Below are 14533 nucleotides of genomic sequence, written 5' to 3'. Positions count from 1 at the left end.
GCGTACTTTTGCGAAGCCACCCGCAATCGCATACACTTTGTCAACGCTCCGTAGAGAGAAAAACATTTGCCTTGACACGCAAAAGCATGCGGCCTGCCATTGATTCTGTGACCTTTCCCGATGACGACCGGAGTCTTCAATTAATGATAAAAATGCAGAGGAAGGAGTGAAAGACTGTGGAATAAAAATATATGCTGCGAACAGGGGCGCAGCTAAGAATTAAGGCTGGGGGGGCTTAGGTGCAACTAATACCGGAGTGTGTGGGGGTATGGAATACCCACCAGGACAAGCGTAAGATGCGAGATTAATAAATTGCTGAATTTTAAGATAAATGGTTCAAAATGGTGCGTTTTACGGCTTTATGAGGGATATTTTATTAATAATTACACTATTCTATTAGTAATATCAATTCAATTAACTAAAATATATGAAACTTAAAAATTTCTCTGAGCTTTGGGGTGGGTTTTATCCCCCAAACCCCTCGCTGCGCCACTGGCTGCGAAAACTGAAAACTGTAGGTATGAGAGTCAGCGATGGGGGATCGAAGAGGGAAGAATAGGGCATGCTAGAAAGCATTGATATTGAGAAAGCATGCTGATTCGATCTTGGAGGAATGAAATAGAGACCAATTCAGGAATATATATGGGAAAAGAAGCATTTGATTGGAAGGGAAAGGCATATTTGCAGCATAATGGACTAAGAACTGAGGAATAGACTGGTGAAATGTTGTGTGCTTAGTTCTATGCTGAGTAGATGCGATAGGTGAACCTTGGGAAGAGGAAACAAGAGAATCATCAGCGCTTTTAAGATATGGGGTGGTGAAAGTTAGAGGTATTGAAAGGGAGGACGGATAGATAAAGTGAGAAATGGATATTACTGAAAACCATAAGAAAACGGAGAGGTGAAGTGGATCGGGCATATTTTAGGAGGGACGGAATATATTGAATACAGCAGTCGAGGGTTCAGTGAAAAGAAAAAAGAGGAGACGAAGGAGGTGGCTGAAAATGACAGACAAGGTGAGGATACACAGAAGTAAAAGATAAACCAAGAAGGAGACCCAGGACAGGAGGAGGAGGAGATAGCTTTGTTCTTCGTAACCTGCCGCAGGATAGATTTTTTCAATCAGTTGATTATGATGACGAAATCACTATAACACGAGGATTATTTATTGTTGTAAGCCTCATGTATTTACTTTCCTAGAATACGAATAGATCATGGTTTTTCTAGATATTTCATCGGGGAACCAATGTAAAGAAGTATGGCAACACATATCACATTTCCATGCATGCATCATATTTCAATGCTTCACGAGCTACGCCTATAGTATCACTATATTTAAGAAATGGTTGTGCTAGGTTATCAAAACGCTGGAATATTATGTAATATTTAATTGATATTATGCTTCATTGATATAAACGAGGGTGATATTTCGCATTAATAAAGTCACTCGATTGTCTTATATATTATATTATTATTGTTAATATTTAATAAATTGAATTGTATATGAGCGTTTTGATTACAGTTAGTTTATTTTCCATCGCTAATTAGGCAACGTGCTTATTTGAAATTTATGAGTCTAAAAGCTAATAAGGAGACTGGCTTGTGCATTTCGAATTGCAATTCACCGTTCTAATTTGATGATGAATTTAATCAAGCTGATGCTATTCATGAATGTTGCAATTATTTCCTCTGCATTATTACATTATAATTACAGGCAAGTATTGTTTTATCCACAAGAACAGTAATGCATGCCAGCATTGGTATGGATTATATTTTTTATCTATATACTATAAAGCCCCATAACGATCATTCACTCACTCACAACACCATGTGAAGAACTCCATGGAATTCGTCAAAACCCTACAAGACATCCACGTACAGTCGACGGATATCATGGTGAGCCTAGACGTGGTGTCATTATTCACAAGAGTGCCAATTATTGACACCCTGGCCTTGCTGGGAAGAATATTGGACCGCAAAACAGTGGAACTCTTCCACCACGTTCTAACTTCCAGCTACTTCCTATACAACGGAGACTTCTACGAGCAAACAGATGGAGTGGCTATGGGTTCGCCTCTATCGACTGTCATCGCTAATTTCTTTATGGAAGACTTCGAAGAACACGCCCTCAACTCGGCTCCACTGCGCCCTAAGTGCTTCTTCAGGTATGTCGACGATACATTCATCATTTGGCCCCACGGAATGGATACCCTGCACTCATTCGTCGACCACATGAATAGCCGTCACCCCAACATACGTTTCACCATGGAGACTGAAACGAACGGAGAGTTACCCTTCCTGGACATCCTCATCCGCCGCAGGGGAGATGGTACCCTGGGGCACAAGGTATATCGGAAGCCCACTCATACCGATCTATACCTAAATGGGCAAAGTCACCATCATCCATCACAGAAGAACGCGGTCCTATCCTCATTAATTCATAGGGCCAAAAAGATCTCTGACGAGGATAATTTGCAAGGAGAATTGAAACATCTGAAGAAGACCTTCATAGACAACGGATACAGCCACTTCCAAGTCCATAAGGCCCTTAAAAGGGCCTTTAGACAAGACAAAGGAGACAAACCAAACGAAGAACGGTCTCCAGTATCAAAAGCCATCCTGCCATACGTCTCCACGGTCTCGGGGAAGATAGCAAGGATTCTTGCTAAACACAATATTCGTAGCATTCACCTTCCTCCTGGCAAACTCCGGGATCAGTTAGTCCGAGCCAAGGACCCTATTGGTCTCAAGACAGCCGGCATTTACTGAATTCCATGCGAATGTGGTAAAGTGTATATTGGAGAGACGGAGAGGACCATTGAGACGAGGGTGAAGGAGCATCGACGCCACCTCCGACTCGGACAACTTGAAAAATCGGCCATTGCTGAACACTGTGTCCAGGAAAATCATAATATCCACTGGGAAGAAACTGCCCAACTTGGAAGAACAAGAAGCTATTGGGACCGTATAACTAAAGAAGCCGTGGAGATCCGTCTTCACCCCAACAATATCAATAGAGATCGAGGACTGCAGCTAAGTAGCGCTTGGAACCTGGCATTAAATAGGACGAGGAAGGAGGAAAAATCCCGGACCAATCAGAGACCACCTAGGTGAAGGAGGAGGGTATAAATATCGAAACACCGCGACATCGGCATCATCAGCCCTGGGGATGTTGGGAAAGTCCCCCAACGAAACGTCGGCCTACACCATGCAGACCCTGACCCGGTTGGAAACCCGAGAAGCTTTCATCTACAATAAAAACCTTTGTTTATGCAAGCAAGAGAAGCAAAATTTGAAACGAAGATAAAGGAATTAAAACGAAAACCTGATGAAGATAAGGTAGGAAATTTAGAAAGTAATTTTTGAAAAGTCGATTTATTTACGTCTTCTTTCTACATGAACAAACAGTTGTTTACATCAAAGCGTATTCAAATGAAAAGCGGAAGAATGTAGGGTAGGAAATTACTTATTGTTTTTGGTATATTACATCGAAAGTGTGGTTGTTATCAATTTCATTGTTAACAAGTGTACCTAATGCCACTTCTAAAAGATGATTCGTGCTGTTGACTGTAGTTCGTGTCTTGTTGGTGATTCACGATTGTAGTGGAAAGACTTTTAAACAAGACTTCCATAAAATGTAGGTAGGTGAAAATGATTTTATTTTCATCGTTTGTGATGGCGATAACGTTTTATTTTTGTTTACGTTCTTATTTCCGTTAGTGCCCTTTTTAATGTGCAATGTTATCCGTTTACAGCTAAATAACTCAACGAAACGTGATTTTCACATAAACACGCAAACATTATCGAAATCTTCACATAGGCAATGTCTTGTTCACCAAAGGCTGTCATCTGCTACTAACCAGATGATTTTATTGCGCATTGCGTTATATATTAAAGCTGTTAGGAGATATTTGTATATGCCGATTCATTAAAACTCTAAATATAGGTATTTCTGAAGTGGTATCATTCGCGATCATGGTAAATAATATTTCGATAAAATACGTCATACTAACCCCAATTCATGTGATGGATCTCCAGCTAGCGCATTTGCAGTAGATATTGATATTCAGTTCCTACCTAAATCTATTGTGTGTAGCATTCTCTCTAAAGCTTACGAAGGGAAACAGTTGTCACATCTTATTCATATACCAAGAATTTGGTTGAGTTATGTGAAAAATAATTAATAAACGTGTTTTTCATTGTAATACGTAAAGTCATTATGTTATTATATTACGTATGAATTGGGTGTTACAGTGGAACTTGGTCTCAACGTTTTTTTTATTTGTATTGAATAATTGAGAGACTATGTCAGACTCGTAGAAATTTATTTTATCTTTTTAGTCCCTCAGAAAAACGTCAGCTTCTATACATTTAATTTCATATTGTAGCCTACGTACCATGCGCTTGTTTTACTTGAAAGTCGAAATACTGCTTATATCTAATCGAGCCAACTTAAACGCAAACGATGCTTGAGTAACAAATGGCAAATAAAAAGTGTAAGACATTTTACAGTGACCATAACAGGCCGCAGGCCTTTTTCGGGGGGTCTGGAAGGGCAGAGCCCCCGCAGCGAGCAAAAGCGAGTCAATTAGTAAAACGCGATGAGTAGTAAACAATACACTTGAAAACAAATACCTCGGAAATTTAGGTGAATGAAAAAATGAGAATTTTGAATAAGCAGCTGACCATGATATCAAAATTTAAGTACGAAAATAAAAACTTATGTTTCACACTTCTCAGATATAAATATGATAGCCTTGAAGGACTTCAACCGAATAGTTGAATTGCAAGTAGGGTATTCTTGGTAAACAACAAATGTCTTTTTTTACTTGGGTGGGATCATGTTATGGCCAAGAAGAAGGAATGAGGGATGGATGTATTTTCATTATCGACTTGCTTTTGGGACAGACAGTCCATAAAGTTGCCCTAAAGGTTAACGTTCTTTCCAGTGGAGTTTTATGTCTCCCTTACCACTCATAAAAACTCTTAGTTTGGAAACTATAAAAATCAGGCCTTAATTTTGCTATAAGGGCTGCTGGAAAAAGCTTGGATCAAAATCAGATGAAAATATTCTTTACCAGATTCACACTTGGCATTCATTGAATTTTTTTATTTCACTTCACGACCTTATTTTTGCGAGTAAATCGTCAATTATATAATTCATAAGAGGTAATCGGTAATCCTCGTTTTACATATTTAGCGAAGGAGATTTTTTTACTAAAAGGCGATTCATTGATTACATGAACTTATTACATAGCCTTAAATTACAGCTACTCAAGCAGATAATACAAAATGGCTAAAGGAAAAAACGAGTAGGGTATGTGTCTCAGAAGATATGGTGCTTCGTACGGGTAAGCACAATATCAATGACCCTAAGGCTGTAAAGATAGAGATATCAATAAAGACGAGGGGAATGTGACCACAACTCCACTCACGAAAAATAACCGCTAGTTACGGTAATCATGGGTCTCTTTCCTGCGGCTAAAATTCGATAAGGACTAAATAGCAGTTTTTTTGCACGCGGACATGTATTGTCCTACGGATTCAACACCTAAACACTCCCTTGGGAGATGACCTAAATGGAAGGAGACCAATATTGACTTGTTCAGTAAAGGGTAGTCAATTCAGGTCATACGATATCATTCATACATACAGCTTCGCCAGCAAAATAGGTTTTTCGAGTGCATTGCACATCCTACGAGCTGCAATGTGGTACCGTATGCTTTAAATTATGTATTCATTTCATATTTATTTGATTAGATTATCTGCTAGGAAATATCCCTAAAATGATAAACATTTACCAATTACAGAAATTTAGTAACATGCAGCCTATTTTCCTTCATCTTCCGCGGAAGAAATGTCTCACCAGAGATTTAATTCAATAAATTTTGATTAGATTAATCAAAGTGCAGTAGATACTAAAAATGTAAAACATGGTTGATAAGATTTGTTCAACTTTTAAATGGATAATTTAACTATTTGTGGTATTTATTAAGCATTAAAATTTTCAATTCTTGTCATTGCTACAGTGCAGAATATTAGCATAAAAATTTATTCTGGAGTAATGCCAAATTGGTGCCATTGTATAAAATCGATATCCTAATAACTCTCAGTCAACTCATTGAAAAAATATATGTTGAAGATGCTTACCAATTAATTTAAGAAATAAAATCCTGACTGTTATCAACAGGCAATGTGTAATTGGATTAAAGGTTGCTTATCACTTTTACACCAATTCACAAAATAATTTTGGATTCAAGTAGCATGTTTTCAAATAAGAAAATGGCCCAATACACCTGATTACTTTCTTGGTGTAGCTTGGATCCAAATTAAAAGCTTTTATTAGATATTGTATTGTATTCCCTTATCTATTTTTTATTGTTTGTTCCCACCATAGCACAAGAGAATTCTTGCTGCAGGAAACGCTTCCTTTTGGACGAAACACAAGACACATATCTTGCAATTAATTTAAGAATACCAAATAAATTTTCAAAAACAAGAATTCCCAAAGAAAACAAGAGCATGAAGCGATAAATAGTGCCAATACTCATGCCACGTGATGGATTTCTATTGAAAGCTGTTTTAATCGCTCTCGGTTTTTGTAATTTCCAAGGTAATAATTTCAAACATTTACTTATCATATCCTTAAAACGATCATACGACAAAACGCGCAGCAAGAGCTGTAGAAAAATGCACTTTGGCCCACTGATATGATAAAAAATTCAACAGCCGAAGCGTTACAATAAGGATTTAACTTTGAAAAAAGTAAAAAAAATTGTCTTTCCATAATGAAAGCGTAATTTATGATGGAATATATTTGAAAAATCTTGATCTCAATGATAATCTAGTAAACCCCTTGTTATCAATGATGTTCAAGTATTTCATTTATTGCTAGTGCCTTATTCACGGGGAACTTCTCTACGCTATCACCCTTCATGCCTCGATTGTTTTTTTCATTCTGTTCCTTCCAGTTGGTCCACAATCAAATTCATTCGGATCACTTCGGGGAGCAATTCAATCGATATTGAGTCAATGCCGAATGCAAGAGAGTTAACGAATGCATTTCATCAATACATTCATTCAATCAGACAGTCGGACAGACGTCCATTCCATGTACTTGTAGCAGACAGAGACAGTAAATTTGAATGACACTGCTCACAGGTTATATCTTTCCGCAACGATTCTAATTGGAGAAAAAGTATATTTATTCAACACATGTTACACCTCATCGATTTCCAGTGAATTACCTTCCCCGATCGTTGATACATCATTTTAAAAAATCCAATCATCTCACTATTTCTAACAACTTCATTATTAGACATAATGAGACAAAATTCCACTTTCGGTAATTACAGCCTTACATTAGGTGTTTTAAAGAGCCAATGTTGAATCCCGAGATGAATCAGACTTTAAAGATCTGGATAGTTTTTCTCAAATGTGATTTCATTTGTTTTAAATTTTTATCTTGTTATATGAGCTGCAAAATTAAGAGAGTAAAATAAAAACAATTTATTCATGAACGCATCACCAACAGCCATAATAAAGTCAATAATCAGGACGAATTTTGAACCTAGTCCCTTTAAGTTCTACATATTAATGATGATAAACCAAGTTTACTCCTTTTTTTAGCTAGATTTTCCATTTCTGGGATTTTTGACGATTTACTTTTAAATAGTTAACATACAAGTGCAAATACGAAAAAATCGAAAATGATTTCCATATACTCACAATTGCGTAGTGATACAATACCGCCTTGTATCCTAGCAACTCACTTGACGGTACACGTGATTTATCATGGCGGGGTATCCGGCTACGTTGGAATATATTACGGTTTCAATTTCCGGTCGAGCAGTGCGCAACATCCCCAAAAGCAATCAAATAAAGCTACCTTCACGAAGTTCGATCCAGCTTTCTTTAAGGATAATTGCGCTGAATGTCTCAACATTATAAAAACGAATCCACTACTTTCAAGATAAATGATTACCAATTTGACTCCTTTAATTTTGATGAATTTTTAAATAAAAATAATATTTATAATCTTGCTATCACAGCTATAGTCGCAGCATAGTCACTATCATGGACATTAACTACTGCAAAGAAATAAATCGTAACATGCATATTCTAGAGGATTACACTTGTCGATAGGTGAAAAAAATTAGTTGGATCCAAAAGAGAAGATTGCGAAAGCTCTTTGTTTATTAATTCGAAGGTCATTTGTTCGAGACATATGTGGATAGTTAGGAGTGCTGTTATGCAGGTGATAAGGATGACTATTGCCATTAAACGCAAACCCCTCGATGAGACCATGAGACTATTCATGAGACAATAAAAAAATTAATGTAGTTTGCATGTTAAACATTAACCAACAGGAGATTCTGGGAAAATGGGTATAATTTTACGGTCACCGGGCTCAAGAAACAAAAAAAAATACAAGCAAGTAATGAAGATAATGAACTAGAATACGCAAGATACATGGTATAGAAAGGTTACAGAGACAGAAGAAATGACAGTTGAATACTTTGGTGGTAGTAGCTTGGGCGATTATTCATGCGTTTTCTTTGATACTGATCGCAATATTGCATCAGATGGAATTGAACATCGAGACGTCATTCGATGGTACACCATTGGTTGTAGCGTAATACTGATGACGAATTCCGTTGTTGTTGATGTGCCTGACTGAATATGAGTCTCGTATAGGCTAGACGAAGTGGACGGAAATATCTACACATATTTGAGAAAGAAAGTTTCAGTTTTGAATTTGTGTAATAAAATCGTAATGATGAACTAAAGTACGATTGGAAAGATATCATATCATTAACTGAAGGTAGTCAATCGGTATTGGGCCAATTTTGAACTCTTGAGCATGGGCTGGAAGTAGTTTTTATGTGAGAGCAGTCGCGATTTTCATGGATGAATGCACTGACAAAAAATTGAATTAATCCTCTTGACACGGCTCATCGACATAATTTCATAAATTCACTATTTGATAAATTTACAGCAGTAGCGGGTACACTTTTTTTGTTAAAATAGGCTGAATGGCTCTCATTTTAGTGCTCATTTTGAAAACAATATATATTACAAACAATGAATATAATATTGAAAACAATGTATACAATGCGGCACTCCTATGTGAAGTACTTCTTCGAAGAAATAATTCATTGTTAGCACTTAAGTATCATGAATGCAGCGCTTGCATCGTCATCATTTACTTTCACTAATTTGATGCAATTGAAATAAGGTTTAAAATAGGTATCTGACGTAATTACAAAAATATAGCTTTAAAGAACAAGTATGCACTATACGTAAAAAGAACTTAGTGGAATAGGTCAACGAAAAGGGTCATCCATTCATGAAAAAAATATTTGATTGGATATTTTTTTAAATGCTTAACGCTATAGGTTGGCTTTTATTTATGTACGCTTATCACAAAAAATACGATCCCATACAATAAGTTGCATGAGGAAAAATATGTCAAATTTTCAAAGGACTTGTTCTTGTACGTAAAAATATAATTTAACGCAAAAAATTAAGAGGGAAGTTTTGATCATAAAAGTACTCACAACAGAAATCAATGACTTAATGTTATTTGGAAATATTAGAGAAGTATTTTTCATTAATTTTGAAAAAAATTGAGAATATGCCTTTTTGTGATGATCGATTGTTTCATTGAGATGAAAGGTAATTTCACTTTTCCGCAAGACCTGTACCATATGATGTCTCCGTGAGCTGATAAGCGTCGTTCGAATTAAATTATTGTGAAAAAGTGCAACAACCTGTCATTTCAATGTGTCGAACTTCCATGTAACACGCCTGAATCAGTTGAACTTATTTGAATATGTTCAAAATTGTCACATGGCTATTTTCGTGGATATTCAAGAGAAAATCAGAGATCAAAGAGAAAATACTAGGATAGGAATCATACTTTACTGACGTTCTCTAAAAAACTGGAATGATTCAATAATAATTCACTGACCGTATTTGATCATGGGCTATTTGAATAGACAATCAGCACCCTATTAATGTTAACGTTCTAATCTACTCACTACTCTACGATAATTCATTTTATTTCCCTTATGTAGATGTATTTTCTCCCATATGTTTATCGTACAATCAATGGTAATTATTTATGAATAAAAATTTAGTTCTGTCCCCAAAGTTCTTTATTCAAGGTTTGGAAAATTTCAAAAACCATTACACGATACAAAATAGAGCATCTAAAGTTGATTTGTCGTCGACGACTTCAGTGAATTTGATAAATTGGCTTAGAAATCGTTCTACCTTTATCAAATAAATAATTTTTATAAAATTTTGAACAAATTCAATTTCATATTTCACCTAAATAAAGTAAAATACCTGAATAATACGAACTTGTTCGATAGTCAATCAACACCTTGAGGGAGCATATGAACACATATTCGCATATGCGAGTATCACCCCTTACAACTGATGACAAAAATAACGAAGACAAAAGAATACGGTTGTCTGACCTTTGACATTTTAGGCTAAAAGCTTTATTGTGATTTTGAACTCTCCAAAGCAATTTGAATGCATAGAAAGCAGTCGGCACTCTAAACAAAAAATAGGCATTCGTTACATAATTTTGAAGGGAAAAAAGATAGTGGATACTGGTAGTAAATTTTGAATGCAAAGGCTCAGTCATCTGGGACACTATTAGGAACTTTTGTTGGTTTGGGTCATATGATATAGATTTTGCATAGCGTGACCGTTGAAACATCCCATCTTTGCAGCTCTTAATGACCTGAATATTTATGTCACGGGAATTTGAGCCTACTCCATGCCTCTGAAATATACCATTTGTAGAATTTTATTGAGCTTTTGCACAATTTACTCGCCCAATTTTATATAATTTCACGTACAATCAACATTGGAGAACGCCATATGAATCATGACCTACTTTTCATTTATTCTCAAAACTATTTCGCGATTCTCGTGACATAAATGCAATTGTTTCGCTATTTTTCGAAAGAACTGGTTCATTGGGACCCTAAATAATTGAATCCTGTATGAGATATTTTGGACGATGTTTCCGAAGTCAACTCAAATGTCTAAATTAGTGTGCAGCTTTAACAATATCAGTAACTAACTACTCCTATCGTCTGCGTCAACCCAGGTTGCACAACACTTTTCCAATGAAATTTCCTACCAACATCTCCCGATTAAAGAATACAAATTGAAATCTATCACAAACATTTCACTGGGAGAAAATTTAATGTCTCTTTACTAGTGAAAGTAAACTATGGAAATTTCTTTAATGGAAATAAATTCTGATTGAATATTTCAGCAGATGAAAATAAACTTGATTTAGGTAGCACAAAGGATTTTTTTTGAACTTCATATGCATGGCTGGCTGAGTTTTTGAATGCAATATTGAAATTTTATGATCTCAGAATTGACTCAGGGTATGGAGCAAACAGACGGGCAGTACCTAAAATCGATTTCCATCAAAAAATTTCAATCGAAAAAGAAAATAATCGATAAAATTTAATATCAACGTATTGCTAGGTCAAGTCTGATAAGAGAGGACTGAGACATTGTTTTGAATATCATACGGCTTGCATGTAAGGTCAAGGGAAAGAACGTGACATGCAATATTCAGATGGGTGCCGAAGGCAAAACACGGAATTAGTGTTGGAATAAACATTTTTCATAGATAAAACATCAAGCCTTGAATAATAGACACCAAGTTGTGGCCAGTAATGGGCAAGGAGGTTAAATGTATGGTGGCGACATATCCAATTATTCTTGTGCCAAAAATCTTCCTTCTTGGTACATTGTTTAGGTTATGCTTTGCACTTAAGTGGACTGTATGGAAATAGAATCAACAGAAAAATCTGTGGAATATTTTTGGTTTAAAAAATATTCTTCCATATCTGTAGGAACAGCAAATCGTGTTTTCGTTAATAGTAGCCCACGCCGCCGGCGTTGGGATTTCCCTCTTCCATTCCTTCCTTCCCTATCCCTATCCATGGGGGCATCGTCGGGCTCTCATCGCGGCGGCGCCTCCTATCCTTTGTTCCTTCCTCTGCTTTCCCCTCCTGAGGTGAGGGAGAAAAGTCTCGGACTTGCAGACAGGGCCCCCAGGTTGTAAGCCCAGCGAGCCCGCCCTGGGTACTCGTTTCCGCTGTGCGGAAACATAGTAAGATTAGAAACAGCTGACATGATAGACCATGCAACGTTTTTCGCCGAGTGGATATGGCGATTAATTTCCCATTGTAACGTTTGATATTTATTTTTATAATCAATGAGTACAGTTATTGATTTTATGTTTATGTTCTGTTATGTTATGACGGATGAAACGTTGCCAAGAAGTTGTTGGGAGGTTAGATGGAGATTGTTGAGGGGAAAGTCAGTAAAAAAAAAGATTTTGACGAAAGAAGACGATAAAAGAAAATAGAATTTTTAAAGGAAAAAGAGGTTTTCGAAGACAAAAATTGCCTGATGTTACACCATCTATCGCCATCCCTGATAAACATCAGTCCATGCGATTTAAGGGCAATTCCCATTACCCTTCAACCTCCTTGGTGCTATGTTTACACATTCATTTCCTCTCGTCGCCGTTCAACACATGAACGTCGATGCAGCGCAACTTGCTCGAAGCAAGCGACGTCACTCATTCCGGTCACGTGCAACGCATACACTTAGACGACCTATAAATCACGACTTCATCCGGGGAGCGTGCATCGCCCTTCGACATACCCTTTCCATCGACCAACCCTCGTCCGCTTGTTTCTCCATCGCACGGGGCACCGCATGTTCCAGTATAGATCCCCTCTGCATGGCTACGAGGGCAGGGGAGGACTAAATGGCCATCCAATGGCCATCCAATGCCCAACAATTCATGAAGGATAATGAATTGATCGGTCCCCAACTAGTTTGCATTCCCCGAAAATCTTCCCAAAAGGAGTGGCCCTCCGATCCAAAATTTTAATAAGCAAGAGCATCCAGAACTATGTGGATCTAAACCTTCAATTCACTATAGTTTTTCTAGGGCAAGATATGTCACAATTTGAACTTGAACATTGGTACCTGTTACCCCGACTTGCAGACCTTTATAAAGAGATAGACAGTTGTCTTAAACGTACTTTGGCCGGGAACTTAAGAATACTTTACCATTTCGCCAATTACGGCAGATAAGGAATGAAACGTCATTTTATTCATAAATGTCCATGAGGTTCCACTAAAATCGATATTTGGGCTGAGTAGGCTATCGATATCAAAAATACGTGCATAAGTTGACTGGCTAACCCGCGAAGAGTGCAAAAGTTATAAAGATTTTTTGTTCGATTGTTAATTCTTCCGTTAAAATCTAACGTATGACCCATGCTATTAAATACCATCTGAATTTTCAAGCCTCGAGTTAGTGAAAATGACTATTTAGTACTCACACAATTCGATAGACATGATATTGATTCTAGTCGAATGTTCACAATTTTTGACGATGTCAGCCTCTCTAACCCAAACATTACGCTCTTAACGAGCGAAAATTATTTAATGATAAACTATCTCACTAAAATCAGAGACGAGATAGATATCAATAACCAATGCTACATTATATCTCAATTATTACGCGGAAAAATAAAATGTTCTCAGGTACTGACGGAGTTCGAAACAGTAACGGAGTGTTGGAATCGAATAATTTTTTAGATCACCCCATCTCTATTTATGGTCCAATTTGATGTGACTAAGAACCAATTTTAACCGCCATTCGTACGAAACCAAAAGAGGAATAATCCGACAAAATCATCGCTAGGATTAAAACTCGGGTCTCAGACGTGTGACCCCAATACTCTCGTGAAAATAATTCCCTGAGGGAACGTTCCAGTATTACGTAAGCACTGCTGGAGGAGGGGAAGTTTTCTTATTTTTGAGGAGTTCGGATAATGCTTATTTATGCTTACATCATGGGGTCAGGGTAGAAATGCAAAAAAAGTGTACGTATGAAATATGTAAACTCTCCGTCTTTTTTTCTGATCAATAATCGTAACATGTAAAAGATTTAACGTGGAAAAAAGATAATGTGGACCCAAATTTTGCTTCTTACTTCATCCTCAGTTGCTTCTGCTTTCTAAAGCCATAAGTAGCTTCAAAATGTCAATCTGATAGGCCCAGCTACTGTTTTTTTCAGGCCAAGCGTGTCGAGTAAAATTGGAGGAAGATTATCAGAAGGGGATATCCTATTCTCTCGAGTTAAAAAATTCAAGGTATGCACGCGGAGCTTCGCGTGCCGACGACTCTATCGTAGGGGTCCGTCAGCAGGTAATTTCATGAATATTAGATGGACCATTGGGAGTCACATCGCCAGGTAGGATGACAGCGTAACGCTACTGCAAAAGTCTCTTGAATTATCACGAAAACCCTGAGAATGCATACTGTAAAAGCCGTTCGCTTTTTAAACTCATAGCTATCAAATGTCTAGTACATATCCACCGCTTGAACTAATACTCGTTTAAATGTTGGTTGTAAAAACATGGGTAGCAATATCTCAGAAAATTCCGTGGTAGCTCTCCATTCA

At 37.1% G+C, this 14533-nt stretch overlaps 1 protein-coding gene across 1 annotated transcript in view; it reads left to right on the top strand.

Annotated features, from left to right (window-relative positions):
* Window positions 1-1893: 1893 nt before the first annotated feature.
* LOC124155816 overlaps window positions 1894-14533 on the top strand; it is a 59021-nt gene continuing 46381 nt past the window's right edge. Inside the window, exon 1 of the mRNA XM_046529984.1 lies at window positions 1894-2628. Coding sequence (XP_046385940.1) covers window positions 1894-2628 — 735 coding nt within the window. The remainder of the gene's footprint in view (window positions 2629-14533) is intronic.

This window comes from Ischnura elegans, chromosome 1 (genome assembly GCF_921293095.1).
Source record: "Ischnura elegans chromosome 1, ioIscEleg1.1, whole genome shotgun sequence".
NCBI lineage: Eukaryota > Metazoa > Arthropoda > Insecta > Odonata > Coenagrionidae > Ischnura > Ischnura elegans.
The sequence above is the reverse complement of the archived record's forward strand: the minus strand, read 5'-3'. Positions and strand labels throughout refer to the sequence as shown.